We start from the raw sequence: 15,575 nt of genomic DNA on the forward strand, positions 1-15,575 counted from the left end.
ATATATATATATATATATATATATATATATATAAATAAAACCCTCTAGGTAGCCGGCAGACGTTTTAGACTTCTTAGGCTGACTATTAAAAGAGGGTATTTGTGTGTGTGTGTGTGTGTGTGTGTGTGTGTGTACCTTCACATTTAGAATGCTCCAAATAAATTAGATAGCTGAAGTCTTGACGTCACTTCCTGGCTAGATGCTATTCTTAAGCTATCGTAGCTCAGTAGAATATCTCATTGAGGGTGTCTTTAATTGGCCTCTCGGAAAAAGTGACATGCTCTGCTGTCTTTTACTACTCCAAGATCAATGGGTGTCTTTTATAGTATTTGCTATCAGCATTCAAACCCTTGATGATTGTAAAACAAAAGTTATACGATTGGTTTGTTAACATAAAAAAAAAAGCTGTTCAAAAATCTGGTTTTCTAGCATGGCCTTGCCCATATTATACATCACTGCAACAATTCTCTTCCTTGGCTGGTGCCAATGCTAGTGCTAGTGCTATGTCATATCTAGTCTTTCAGTTGGTATTAACCCAGAATGGTCTTAGGCTTGGGGAAGTGGTGTTCATTAAAGCAGCATTTTTTTGGTCACGTGGGGGCCTTGGAACATGCTGAAAAACACATCTTGACGAATGATCACCTCAAAAAGTAGGCCTGTATTAGAAAGCAATTGATTATTTACACATCTAGCAGATACGGAGCAACATTAGCAACAATTTGGCATTGTGTTTCTGATCGCCTGATCAATGTAAGTCCAATATTCACTCTTTGTCAAGCTCTGTTTTGGTCTCCACCGACTCCTGATGGACATGTGTGGCTCTTTAGCCGCTAAATGCTATGTCCACTCATTTTCTCTGTTTGCTATTTGTTGCTGGGAAGGTAGCAAAGAGAAGGTATATCAAAGCTGTTTCACAGGACAAGCTGCCTACTGCTGGAAACGAGGTTGAGAGTCGTGAGAGTGAGCCATACAGTTAGGCTGCTGGCCACAAAACAATGGGCTGAAAGACGCTACAATGCTCTGCAGGGCTGAGGTGAACAACAGAGGTGGGTAATAATCATCTGTGATCTTGTCACAATGATCAACCCCTTTGTATAAACTTTAACTGGAGTGAACAAAATACAAAGATAATGTTGTAGGGCTGGATTAGTAGTAATTTGTTTTATTACAAATGTCAATGATTTTGAATAACTTCTGGAACACAAACCTGGACGTTCTAGTTTCACTACGGCTCTTTATCAGTTTTTTCACACTATTCAGAGACATTCTATTCAACGAAAGGTGCTTCACTGCTTAATAGCCTGCTTCACAAACCTGAACATCAAATAGCAATCATTCAAATTAGCTTGAATAATTCGTGGTTGGTTTCTGTGAAAGTTCAAACTTACTGAGACTTTTTTTGTTGTTATAGAACTCTGTCAAAACAAAAAATTATGTACACTATTTGGCACCACTGCTAGTTTTGAATCACATTCAGACCTTCCAATTACCAGTGCCATGCCATAAGCTTTTGTACGTGGATCACAGAGACATTCATACTCTCTCTGGAACTTTCCATTGTTATCAACCTGCAAGAAAGTTCCATATTTCCAGCCATGGAAACACCCTTCACTTTTGGTTTTACTGGTCTGGTGTAAAAGCAGTTTAGGATAAGTCATACTCAGGCTTACTGCCTTTTAAAAATACTGCTGCACGACAGTTACTTATCACTTCCTCTTCATAAGCTGCAGCCCACTGCAGTTCCTGTTGCCATTGCCTACGACCTTATTTGCCCTCTGGAATAAAGCAGGAATATTTGACTCCTGCTAATATGAGCCTCGACGGTTCAATTTGCACGATGCAATGTGCAAGATAATTCTTCATAGTGGACACAGTGTATGCCATCTGCCCAGTTCAGCTGTTCAGCTATTTTTTAATGTCACAGAAAAGCATGTTGTGTGCTCTACACAGTTTCTCTCCTTCCATGGAATTTGGTTTCGTTTGTTTTTGCCGTTACCACGGTGTGAGGAGTAAGGTGCGCGTGCAGTCGTCTCCTGCACAGTTTCGTTTATACACTTTTGTATGATCCCACTAACCACTTTCACCAACTAGTCCTTGGCTTAACAGACTGCTATGTTCCTCACTCACTTCTTTTGAGATAAGGGCAGCAGGAGATGAACATAGAATTGTTAATATTTAAATGGACTCACATACCGATTGTTTGGAATTTACTTACAGACTTAGCAAGCAAGAGTTCTGGGAACTAACTTGTCTAATATACCAAATAGTTGGGAAAGAGCTTTAGAACCGTGGGCATGCTGCAGTTTGTGCAAATGAGATACACTGTCCAGACTGAATGACTGACCAGTGGGGCTGCGCTCTACTCTAGCCAGCTTAGCTGCTATTGGTTGGGAGTGATCAGTTCCCACTCCTCAGGGGACTTCTCGGACGCCCCTTCACCTCGAGAGGCGGCTCACCATTGGAGGATACCTCTAATCCACCAATAACTGACGGATAACCACTGATACTCATTGCTAAAATAACAAACTACTCAGACGTTTGTCACATGATCAGGATTCTCCCTGACTTCAATGCACTCTATCTCCTCCCTTTCTCTTTCCCTCTCCCGCTCCCTCTCCCTCTCCCGCTCTTTGCGCTTGGCCCGTTTCTTTTTCTTGTGTCTCTTTTTGGACGGCGGGAAGAAGGTCAGGAAGACGGGCAGGATGACAAAGCAGTGCAGCACGGTGCAGCCCGCCGTGAGGAGGGAGCACTTGAACAGTGTGTAGGTCAGATTGGAAGGCACAAACACCAGGGGCATGATCCCGATCACAAAGCAGGATGCGTTCTGCAGGATGGCCGCCCCGTGCTCCTCCAGTGCCAACTTGATGCACTGCGTCCTAGTGTGCTCGTTGGCCAGCACAAAAGTGTACAGGTGTGGTACACAGTGATCCATGGCGAAGTTGAGGGTATAAATAAGGCACAGGATTGAGATGCTGTCCATGCCGACGTTCCAGAGGGTCATCAAACCCAAGACGCCCAGCTCCACGGACGTCACCGTGAGAATGAGCCAGAAGTTCCCCAATGGGTTGATGACCAGGAAGAAAGTGAGGATGAGGATTGTGAGTACGCTGAAGCCTGAGGTCAGGATGGGCGAGATGACAGAGGAGCTGTAGCGGTCCATAAACACAAACGTGGGATTGAAGGCAATGAATTTGATGCTGTTGATCAGCATCAACGGACGAAGCTTTTCCAGAAGCTCCACCACCTCCTCTCGCTTCTTCTCTGTCGTCCGTGCCACCAGGTACATCCGAGAGGCGATAATGTCGTACTCGTCAGTATCGCGGTTCATGGAGAAAATGATGTCCTCAGTGAAGTGCTGGTACTCCGGGCTGCGAAGGAAGGAGCCCTTAAGGATCGCGATGAAGTCGCTCTTGGTTGACGCGCTCACATTCACCACGCGCAGGTAGTGGAAAAAGTTGTCCATCCAAGAGATCTTGTTGAAGCCATGACTCAGGGTCTTCAGGTGCTCCTGCACCGTGGAGTTCCAGTACTCGATGGGCTCATAAATGTAGAAGCCAATCACAGGACTGTAGTTACTGAAGTATTTCTGCTGGGTCAGAGCGTAGGAAACACTCGGAGAGTTACTAGCCAGCAGGTTCACTATATTTGATCCATCACTGATCTGTAAACATCCCATGAATGAAAAAGAGGCGTAGATGAGATATAGAATGACCACAAAGGGTTTGACATAGGTGTTGGTAATCCATTCTGTGTAGTGCTCACGCAGGAAGTGCTGGATGAAGTGATTCTGGTAGGGGACGCTATCGTGGTGTGTAGACAAGTCATGGCCATCACTCATCATGGTTTTGAACCATGTGGGCTGGCGGTCCAGGTATTCCACTGAGGGGATTTTACAACAGAAAACACTGTGGTAGCGGTTCTGCTCCAGCTGTCCGGCAAACACCAGGCAGGAGCCGTAGAAGGAGAAAACGTAGAAGTAGTTGACCAGGATGGCAACGCACATGCTCTGGCAGAAGATTTTCACCGACTCGATGTTGGTGAAAGGGCTAGCTCCCATGCCAAAGGTGATGATGTAGAGGGAGCTGGTCATGGTGTAGCACACCATCACATCGGCAAAAGCATCCGCCACGCGCTCCTTGAAGGGGAGGTTTTCCCTCGTTCTCCTCCAGCCTGCCAGCAGCTCGAACACCCCTTTGGTTCCATGGCCTAGAATGAAAGAGAGAGAGAACTCGGTAAGAATTCGGTTTGCATTGATGTATTAGCACTGTGTACATCAAACATGACATGGTTTAGAAAATTGTTCTCTTTGCATGATATACTCATTCCTAGTAAGTGAAATGGTCCTTGTCTCAGAGGGATTTTGGTGCCACTGAGTAATAGCATTATCAGAATGCTCTGGATTCCTAAAAACTACTTTTTTTTTGTGACTGAACTGAACTGCTACACGTGATGTTATTAAGCAGCATCAACAGATATAAAAAAATATATCATGGTACAAATGAACACAACATTTTGAAGAATTTCTTTCAATTTGGATCTTGTCTTTGAACTTCTGTGCCACCGTAACAACTACTTTATGACGACATCTTCAGATGCCATGTTTTGTCCAAAAACTAATTAAATTATTCAAATAAAGCAGAGAAGAACTGAGAACATAATCTGAAGCTTAATTTCTGAAATCTTCAGATTTCTGTTGATTTTACATGTTTTGTACCCCAAGAATGAATCAATTTGAGGTCCCTACCACTCTGACAGTGCCAGAGGCTAATGGAAAAACACAGGTCCAAAGAAAACAAAGTTGAAGTCATTTTGAACTAGTGGTCATAACATAAACCTGTAGTATTGTTATAGCATCCTGTGTTTCTTTGTTGAGGAACATTGAGAATATTTTTACAACTCTGTGAGATTTATTAAAACCTTGTTGGCATGTACAGTACTCAAGTACTCTGACATAGAATTAATGTCAAATCAGCCAGTATGTTCACACAAATCTCTTGGTAGATACCCTGACATATATTACAAAAAAATATTTTTTGTAATATGATTTTTGACATGAAGTTCTGAGGGCTCCATGATCAACTAGCTGGCATCACAGTTTACTGGAGCGTTTTCATAAAAGCAGTAAATATGCCAGGGTATCTGCCAATCTTCGCTGTCCAACGTGGCCCCTAGAGGCCGCCATGTCCAGTACACACTTCAATACACAAGTGCTAAAGAAAGAAGACAATGCACAGATGTTTTGGGGTACATTCACCATGTACCAGCAAAGCTGCTGAACGGTTTTAGTGTGACATGACAGATTAAAAATAAAATTAAAATTGGAACATCCTTGGTTAAACTCCTCTAATAGAGACACGGGCTATCCTTTTCTGCTCATATCTGAGATATAGTTGTACACAGTCCTCTCTACCATGCACCAGTAAGCAGCATCCAAATCTGTCTGCAGCAGGCCCATTCATGTGAGTCAAATCTGTGGGATTTTCACCAGTCGAAAAATATAGACATGAATACACAACGTTCAAAGGCATGTGCTCCACAGTGCAAAATCTCCCACACAGGAACACCCGCACGCCCACGCACACTGTTTATTTATTTGTAAAATGCCTGAGCTGCATTTCTGATGAGGGGGAAACTGCTGCGAGGGAATGTGCTATGAATTTCTGAATGCTACAATCAATTTCCTCCAACACGTAAATATTTCAGTACAAGTGAACACTGGATTGGGCCCATGCATATGCCACTCGGCCAACATTTAAAGCTGTAAAATGTTCTTTTCAAACCTAGCAGGTGAGAGGGATTGCAACACTTGACAGCATTGTAAATGTCCCCTCGTCTAATATACAGAGAGAACAAAAAGTTAATTAACTATAAAGGATTAGGCCTTTGTAATGAGCTGGCTAGATGGTGTTTCTGTGCTGCAAGTCAATTTGTTAGTGCCAGTTGGTTTAGAGGCTGTGGAGACGAGGGAAATTCATGCCCATGTTTTTTCCAACATTACACCAGGGGTGTCGGCATGCATTTCCCTTCACCAGTTACCAAATAGGATGTTAAGTAGCGTGTCATTTGCTAGTCATGATTGGAAAAGCCCTGGGATTTATTATAGTGATTGATTGCTGGCAGGAGGAGGTGGATACTAACAATGAGCCCATCTGGTGAGGTATCCCTGGTTACTATTGTTTTTTTGACCGATGCAATAGCTCGAACTTGTGTTATAAAGTCTTTATCTTTGGATACACTCATTCACTTACATCACAACATATTTTGTATCTGTATGTTGAAGGGAATAACAGTTCCTTTAATACTGTATATTTTCAGATACAGTAAAACATTTAAAAAAGGCCCAAAACAGTGATGCATACTGATTGTGCTGCAGCTATTTATTTTCAATAATATTAAGTATGTTGATTATTTTTGGTAGGGCTATTGTTTTGAGGCTTCGATTTATGGATTTTGGCCGCAACCATATTTAGATGCGATGGTGGAGGGAGGGATATGCATTGACATGAATTATACCCGGCTTTATTATGTATTTTACTGTAAATGGGACCATAATGTACTAAATGAACATCATTCTGTATTGAAGAATATATTTTACTGAGGCAATATATTAAAAAGTTCCAGAAACCAAATTCTACAGAATTTGCAATCACACCCAGTAGAATAAAGCAGTTAATCCCCACATCAGAGAGGCTGGAACAAACACATCTGGTTGATTTATAAAAGAGCTTGTGGATTGATTTTCTGCAAATCAAGTAATTGATTGTGGCTCAGCTCTACATGCGCTCACATTCATTATTTTTGAGACTGAATAGTTTCATTTTTACACACATATATAACCCTTTTACCACTAATGACTATGCCATTATCAATGAATCTGGAGACATATATTCCTCGTATGGTCTACAAAACAAGTCGGCTTTCTAGTAAGAGCAGAAATCATTTCATCAATGACAGCGGGAGATTTCACACCTGGCTTGCCTTCTCTGTGAGAGTAGGTTAGTCTTTGAAAGCTTCATGCTTAAAAGTGAGAAGAATCCCAATTAGAGGGGTTGAGTGAGAACTGAAAGAGCGCAAGCAAAGATCAAAATCAGCAACAAGCTCGCTGGGGTAATATGTATTCACAACCGTGTCAAACAAAGACAGATGCTCTAGTGGGCAACTCAGCAACGAAAAACGGCAAGGATAGCGCAACACATCTGATGTTTAGCCAATTAAAAAATGTGTTGCTCAAAATATGTTGCTTTTGCACATATTTCACTAAATCTATCAGGGAATTTGACGTGGTTTTACGCAAGAAAAGGAGTATATTCATTTTTTGTGAGAGAACTAATATTAGGTTGCTGATATATTTCCCATTTAGACGATGAGTAAAATAGCTAATAATAGCAGAAAAGGGACATAGCTGGTCTGACACAAATGTTAAACAAAAACAAACCCTGGTCAATGTGGACGTTCCAAGGAACTGAATCAATGACAAAGTGAAAGAAGCAGGAGGGAGAGGAGCACATGGCTGGAAGCATGACTGCCGCTCAATGTTAATCACATTTGGTGCAAACCGACAATTCTCTCAATGTCTGAATGCTGATAGATGCAAAACTGAATGTCCAAATTTGTCATTCGGGCCTCTGTGAACTACGAATAGATGACGTAAGAAGCGGGGGGGTGAGGCAACACGGCAGCAGAGACTGAGATAGAGATTGCATTCCCGATTATTGCAGTGATAAAAACTCCACCAGTGTCACCTGGATGTCCCCTAAACAATGGCGCACACACACACACACACACACACACACACACACACACACACACACACACAGTATGACTACCTTGCTAGAACTTTATAGCCACGACTATGAGTCTGCCGGGGAGACCACACTCTCATTTGCTGTTGCTGTCGCCATCGTCACCCACACACTCTGGAGCAAACACCCACATACAGACAGCAAATTAACTCGTCTGCCTCCTTTCACTTCCCTTTTTCCTCTGTATACGAGACTGCAGGTGGTGTAACACACTCTCTGGCAGCTACAGTGAAGGCTCACAGCTGAGTGCACTGACTGGGGATTGAGATAGATAATAACAGCCTGTTATCAGCAATGTCAACCTGCAAAAACAATCAAAATCTGCTTTCCAGGCAGCATTGATTTTGCCTGTTCCCCAAGTGTAGCTGCCATTGAGGACAATGAGATCATGTACCCAGTATTTTGTCTGGAAATGGAAGGGTTTAACATCTTTTGAGGGGGTTTACGTTCCAGAACTAGAAATTATAATCAACACTCTCAATTTAAATCAAGCTCCGGGCAGTCTTTAACAAAGTGGACAATGTTGTTTCAATCAACCCTCTCAAAAGCTGTGTCAGCATTCAGCTATGTGGCTCTAGATCGGATTGTTTCATGCCACACCTCTGTTTTGGTTGGTGATGACCCCTCAAATATCTATCTCTCTTGTAAGGTCCCTCAGGGGTCAATCCTGGGTTCCCTGTAATTCTCTATGTACATGGTGCCACTCTTCAGACTGTCACTAGCCTTGCGTGGCACTATAGGCTACACACGGCTGTAACCCCTCAGTAAACAGAGTAGAAGAAGTAGAGGTTGCAAACCAGAAAAAAAAGAAGTTGCCTTGGCATTTGAACACATGTACATGTACAATAGAAAAATGAAGAGAGGTCTTCAGGAATTTCTTTTATTGTACTTTCATGTCTCATGCTGTTCAGCCAAGGGTCATGTGTATTTCCCAATGAAGCCTAGTGCTATGGATGTGTCTCTTACATTGCTGATATTGAGTGCTGAAGAAATCAAATCCATATAGTCCCCCCTGGTCCAAGTGCCTGCATCGTTACAGTCTAGTGTGGGTGCGCTATCTAAATGAGAAGCTTGTGATCTTGGTGTCACTTTTTGACTCCGAGCTGTAATGTGATGCTCAAGTCACCAAAGTACTGCAGTGTTGTTTCATTCGAGGCATATAACCAAAATCCGTCATGCATGCTTTTATCTCCCGCTGGCTTGACAATTGTTACGCAGAGTATTCAAGTCGCAGCAGGTACACTTATGACCTCAGTATTTCTAAAAGTCTGGCTACGACCTTGGCTGTTTTTTGTCAGTATGGGCATTTCATTCTGGTAATTATCTGACCATTGTTACTGATTAGCCGGTGATAGCCTTTGCTATGCAGCTGCAAAGCATCCGTACACCCCTCTGCAACCTTTTACTGAGTCACCTATTCCCCTTCCCTCTAATGGGGGACAGGCTGTGTGTCTGCCAGCCGCTACAGCAGCGTGTCTGGAAGCAGAGATGGGGAAGCTGTAGCTCAGAATGGAAGGATGAAGAGGCAGGAGGGGCAGGTACATCCCTGAATGGATGGTAAGAGGGCAGTTTGTCACCAGCTGTCTTGCAGACTATTTTCTACTGTGAGGAGATGGGGGGGGGATAAATAAAAGCCTGACTATGTTGCTCCCATAATGGAGGCTCGGCCTGCATTCGCTGCCCACCTCTCCTCAACTGGCCTGCAAAAAGCCACCGAGTCATTAAACTACATTACTGCTCTAAAACTTCTGCGGCACGCGGCCCCTCGCAGCACATCCATCACGTGGCGAGGGAGCGTGGCGACGCTCCCGCCCACCGCGGGGTTTTTCCAATCAGGGCGACTGTTAACCACGCCGGCTTGTCATACAGGTGGAGATGACGGAGGAGCCAATATCGCACAGAGGAGGTCCCGCCGCAGAAGAGTGATGCAAACTCAATAAAAAAAAAAAACACATGAGGGGAGTGAAAGTGAGGACGAGCACAGCGGAGCCCAAAAAGCAATCTTCACATACAAATCAATATGTGGACGATAACACTGCTTATAAACTCCAATCTTTTGGGGGCTTTTCTCGCAACCAAGAAGGAAATTTTATCCAATTTAACTCCGCGGTGCTGCATACAGTTGTCCTGGATAATTTCAGCAAATACACTATTTTAGCTGGAGGTGAGTTTGACTCTGCTGAAACAATAAAAAAAACTTACCTGTGGTGCTATTTCTCTATCTAGATTTGTTTTTTTGTGACTCGGCTAGTTTTGGCGATACAGCACGTAGAGATGTCTGCCTTCGCTCAAATATAGACTCATATATCAAAACAATCTAGATTGATAAATAGTACTGCAGGAAAAAGGAAAATATATATACGTTGGGGTAAACTCCCTTTAAATTTGATTCTAGAATATTTAGTCAGAAGTATTTTGTGTTATAGAGAAATACATCTGTAAGCCAGTTTGCAGAGGCTTTAAATTGGACTTCCCTTGGCAAACATTTCGATTGCACCTGATACTAGCTCACTACGGTTAATAATACTAGCTTCACCGTAGACAACATTGAAAGTACGTGTCAAAAATTCAACACTTGCGTGGCCATAAACACAAGAGTCACTTCACTGCAGACAGAATGATTGAAAACCATATCAAATGCAATTTTGCACCAAAAAAAAACACAAATTTTGCACCGCTCTGCTTTTAATAACTGCACGATTGCCTTTCCTGTATCTTTATGATATGGGACTCACTCACCCACACACACTCACACTCCGTAGTTCGGCAGCAACGCTATCCTGGATTTTGAGTAGGAGTCTGGCTGGGTTTGCCCCCGGGGTGTGAAACAGCACACTTGATTATTTGCATGTTTAAGCTCTCCCACTTCTGAGAGAAAAAGTGTGTTGCTTCTGCTTTTCTGCAGCAAAACATGGAATCTATGTGCTGTCTTATTTGTGTCTTTCCAGCGGCAGGTTTTGCATTAAAAATGAAATGTAGCGCACTAGGTGTAAGTGTAGTTTATTGAAGTAGCTTCTCTGTACGTTGGATACATTGCAGTGTTGACACCGAGCTGAGTGATTCTTTTTTTATCTTTAGTTGAGTAAGTTGCCTGGATACGTGTACGCATGTCTCCATTTATTTATAGGCTTTTGTTTGTATCCATCTGCTGATGCCACTTCCATAGGTTGCCATTTTTAAACTCACAGACAATAAAGCTGTGTTAAAAAGTGTCTCCAGCTTTGATGAGATCTCTGTCATGTGTTTCCCCCCGACTCTGGCGGAAAGGTCTCTTCTTCCATCAGATCCTGGGAAGTAATTAATTCCCTGGAGATGCTGATCTTTAATGATACATCGCAGTGAGTGTCAGATTTTGCTGTTCCATCGATTTATGAGGTTTTTTTTCCAAAGTTAATTTTGAATCCGTTTCCCTCTCCCTACGTCGTAGGCTCCGACGTAGCCTTGTCCGTAATACTGCTGTGGCTGTAATATGGTGAATAAACTGATTGGAGGGTCACAACCAGGCGGCAACCTCCAGTTCTGCTGAGTGAAGCCAACGCAGAAGTGTCATAAACCTGCATTCTCTCTACTAACCAGCAGGGGGCGACTCCTCTGGTTGTATAGAAGTCTATGAGAAAATGACTCTACTTCTCTCTTGATTTATTCCCTCAGTAAACATTGTAAACATGAGTTTATGGTCTCAATCTCTAGTTTCAAGTCTTCAACGCAGCATGATGTGATCGACTAGTTGATGACTACGTCCGCTTCTTAGATACAGTCTATGGTCACAGTATTATTGTCATTATTATAATATATGGTGATGACTATCAACATGAATCAATATTGAAAAAAAACATATTGTGATAAAATTGTCGGCAATACTGTCCAGCCCTATGTTGCTGTGTAGATTTTTGCTCAGCTGTTTCGGCTTTTGACTGAATTCAGCAAAAAATAATACTGAGAGTAAAAGGTCTCCAGGATGCTGAAATGGAAGAGTCATTTATTCAATGCATTTTTTCCCCTTTAGAGTGCCACTCTTCACAAGACAACATGGAGCACTTACAGTTACACCCAGCCATCCAACCAATCACACGCCTTCTTGTGTTTCTACATTTTTTTCCCCAACCGAGTGATATTCAATACAACTGTCAAGTGTAACCCAAATGTATGAACACGAGTCTGAAATAACCGGAGAGAAAAACATTGCTGTCACTCTCTCGTCTTTGATGTGAAATGAGTTCACGAGCAATCAGTGGCATGCTGTGAACATAAATACCACGCACCAAAATACAGACGCAGGAAGTGTGATGCACAGTTGAGCCATTAAATATGCAAGAGCTCACCACTCTTTGATGCTATATTTAGCGATGTCAAAGAGGGGTCCTTCCGAGACCCCACTTCCTGCTGAACGTTAAAAATGGATGAGCCCCCAACACGCCTGCTCATTGACTATGATCTGTAAAAGTGGCTCTCATCCCCTTTCAATATTCACACATTCACAAATGGCAAATCAGTTTGCCAGATTGGGACAAATTGGGCTACTTTTTCTTTGATTTTTATCGTTAGGGCAGTAAAGTTAGGCTACACGATGATTAACTGTGATTGAGATTAAAAGGGTACTAGTAAGCTCAACGCTCAATCACTGAACTGATGGCCAACAAAACCAAAGTACATCTGAAGTCATCACAACTAGGTCGTTTACATTTTCTTTTCAGATTATTATTTGGTCACAGCTCTCTGCTGAAGACTTTTTTTTTCAGCCGTATCATTTAGAAAATAGTATTTCTCTTTTAAATACTATAGGACGAAGCGATGGAAGGACATGACTCTATTTCAGCACCACGGACAGCGCCATGCAGGTATCCGTACGCAGCACAGGGAGGCTACTGATATTTCAGAGCCGTGGTCGGGGGGGAACATGGATTCAAACTTGCACAAACCTCAATGAGATAAAGGATCAACGAGTCAGGCAGACCAGACTAACATGTTCAACTCAGCTTTGAGGTGTATTCACTGCGGCCTGTGATTTGATTTAGCTGGCAAGATGAAGATACAATCCACAATATCATTCCAACAACAGCCTCTAGCTTCATTTTGCAGCTGGGCCAACTCTATTTTGCAGAAGATTGAGGCTAGCAAAAATGACATAATGTATAATACCTTAAAGCTTATTAAGACTCCATGTGCGTTACACTCAACATTGTGGCTTTCGTTATTTGAATATTGCACTCTTTTCACCGGTAATTTCAATCTGAGAATGAATAACTGTTCGGCCACCTCGTTACCAAATTAAAAAGATGTACCCAATCATTGTGCATCATCATCTCTTCTCTTCAGGGCCCGAACACGAGAGTGCTGTTCTAGCGTGATAACGACCTGAAGCCATCGGCGACAAATCCCCATCACTCCCCCGACACACTCGTCCATGAGGAATTATGCAGCAGCCCGATTAATGGCATGTGCTATGTTACACTTGAAGGGATCTGTAATAAGAAACTCTCTAGTGTCGATAATAATTACTCCATGTTACTCCATACTTGTAAACCAATAGATAATACAGTTAATAGTTAGTATTATGCTAGCATTAGCAGCATTAGCTTGAAGATGCAATGACTTTAAAAGGAAGAGCATGGGATTATGGGAGGACGCGCTGCATCCAAGTGTGTACCCACTGCATTTCCTGCTACTCGTGTGTGTGTGTGTGTGTGTGTGCGAGAGGCATACTGAAATTTTCCTCATCCCGGCTCCAACCTGCCAGTTTGTCATGACCAGTCACATTCATGGAGTAGAGAATGCTGCATGTATGTGTGTGTGTGTGTATGTCAGTTATCTCCTGAGCAGGGAACTCTGACAGTGACGTGGAGATCGATAGTTTCTGACGTATGGAGGAGGAGCCGCTGTGGAGCTGGGGAACAACTCTCCACACGACACGTGTATAAATCTACACATGCACATGCAGGCTGTTTGGCCATGCACCGTTCATAGCTATATATCTGTGAAAAGCGATGCACTGCAATTTGTATCCATCCCATGAAATCAATTCATATCTATCCCACGTTAATCTAGAATAGGAAAGAAAAAAAAAAGAGCAAGAAATGAAGAGTAGTGAGGAGACCGGAGGGGATGGGCGAGTAACACACCAAGACTTGTCATCAGGGAGACCGCTGTTCACGTCCCATGTGTAACCAGAAGACACAATGTTGATTTATTTGTCATGTTACTTCCAAAGTTGATCAAACCCAAATGTTGAGTTATCAGTCACATGACTTCTGTACTTGGGTGACATCACTTCCGTAGTTATTCTAACCCAAACCCCTTTCATTTCCTTAACCCAGCCAAAGCCGTATTGTTGCCGAAACCTAACCAAGTTGTTTCCTGTGAAGGAGTACGTTTATTTTTTTTAAAGAATGCATGTGTGTGACAAGTGGAAATGAACTGGACATTTGTAGGAAAAAGAGAAAATTAGGAATAACGTTTTGAAAGATATCCAACAAAGTGAGGATTGAGGATGCGTTCGGCTCATGATCATACGCTTAGTCCTGTTACGATGCATTCACATGGAATCAGGCAGACGGAAGACGGCAAACCGGATATCGTGTTATTGGTCGAGAGCAGGACGGTGAAACTATGCCGGGGAATAATAGCATGGATGAGATGGATGAGTCCAAAGTTTAACTATTGCCCATCTCCGAGACAAAATGCACGAACGGGATGTGGAGTTGGTTAAGTTTTCAGTAAGAGAAAGCTGCATTTTATAGCGTAATCATTTTATTGTGATTATTATCACAGGAAAATAATAGACACTAAATCATTTTATTAAACATATTTTATTCCATCACCACAGCAACATACCATGTGTTTTTTTCGTTTTGCCGTCCTGCCATTCCGCCATTCCAGAACATTTTGTCCGTCTGTTGTCTGCCGTCGGCCTGGTTCCATGTGAATGCAGCGTTACACCTGTGCAGGGCCTTTCATTCAATCCAGCCATTCAGTCACTCCCCAAAATTTGACCAACCCACCTAACTGTTACGGCAAAGTCTTCATAATTATGACTGTGTGAAGGTGTGTGCACAGAGGTAAACTTAAAAGCATGTAAGAAGAGACACTCACGACCCTTGGCTGGATCAATGGAGTGAAGGTTGGTGGCAGCTTGGCAGTAACAAATACAAATGCTTTTCCTGTGATGCAAACGGGGCTGTAAATCTGGTGTGTTTCTACTTGGCTGTGTAGCTGCTGCCTGAGCAGCAGACATTGCACCGTGTCTGCACCGGACGATTGTGGCTAAGTGGATAGCAGAGCAGTCTTTCAATCAGAGGGTCGGCGGTTCGAGCTCCGGCTCCGACAGTCACATGTCGATGTGTCCTTGAGCAAGACACTTAACCCCAAAATTGCTCCCGTAGCTGTGCCTACGGTGTAGAAATGTGATAGACTCTGAATTGTAAGTCGCTTTGGATAAAAGTGTCTGCTAAATGACTGTAATGTAATGTCTGATCCACAGGGAATTTGTGTTCATTTTGAGGCTTTTTTTTGAAAGAGAAAAGCTGTACCTGAGTTATGTTTTGATGGTATAAAAAAAATAAACACAAGCTCCTATATACAGTGGGTACGGAAAGTATTCAGACCCCTTTAAATTTTTCGCTCTGTTTCATTGCAGCCATTTGCTAAAATCAAAAAAGTTCATTTTATTTCTCATTAATGTACACTCAGCACCCCATCTTGACAGAAAAAAACAGAAATGTAGAAATGTTTGCAAATTTATTCAAAAAGAAAAACTGAAATATCACATGGTCATAA

General features: G+C 42.6%; 1 protein-coding gene across 1 annotated transcript in view; it reads right to left on the bottom strand.

Annotated features, from left to right (window-relative positions):
* Positions 1-25: 25 nt before the first annotated feature.
* The window catches only part of ptchd4 (patched domain containing 4), a 41,352-nt gene continuing 25,802 nt past the window's right edge, over positions 26-15,575 (bottom strand). Inside the window, exon 3 of the mRNA XM_031877081.1 lies at positions 26-4,206. Within this exon, the coding sequence (XP_031732941.1) occupies positions 2,531-4,206 (1,676 nt within the window). The 3' untranslated portion in view covers positions 26-2,530. The remainder of the gene's footprint in view (positions 4,207-15,575) is intronic.

Source organism: Anarrhichthys ocellatus, unplaced genomic scaffold (genome assembly GCF_004355925.1).
Source record: "Anarrhichthys ocellatus isolate YVR2014 unplaced genomic scaffold, GSC_Weel_1.0 scaffold125, whole genome shotgun sequence".
Classification (NCBI taxonomy): Eukaryota; Metazoa; Chordata; class Actinopteri; order Perciformes; family Anarhichadidae; genus Anarrhichthys; species Anarrhichthys ocellatus.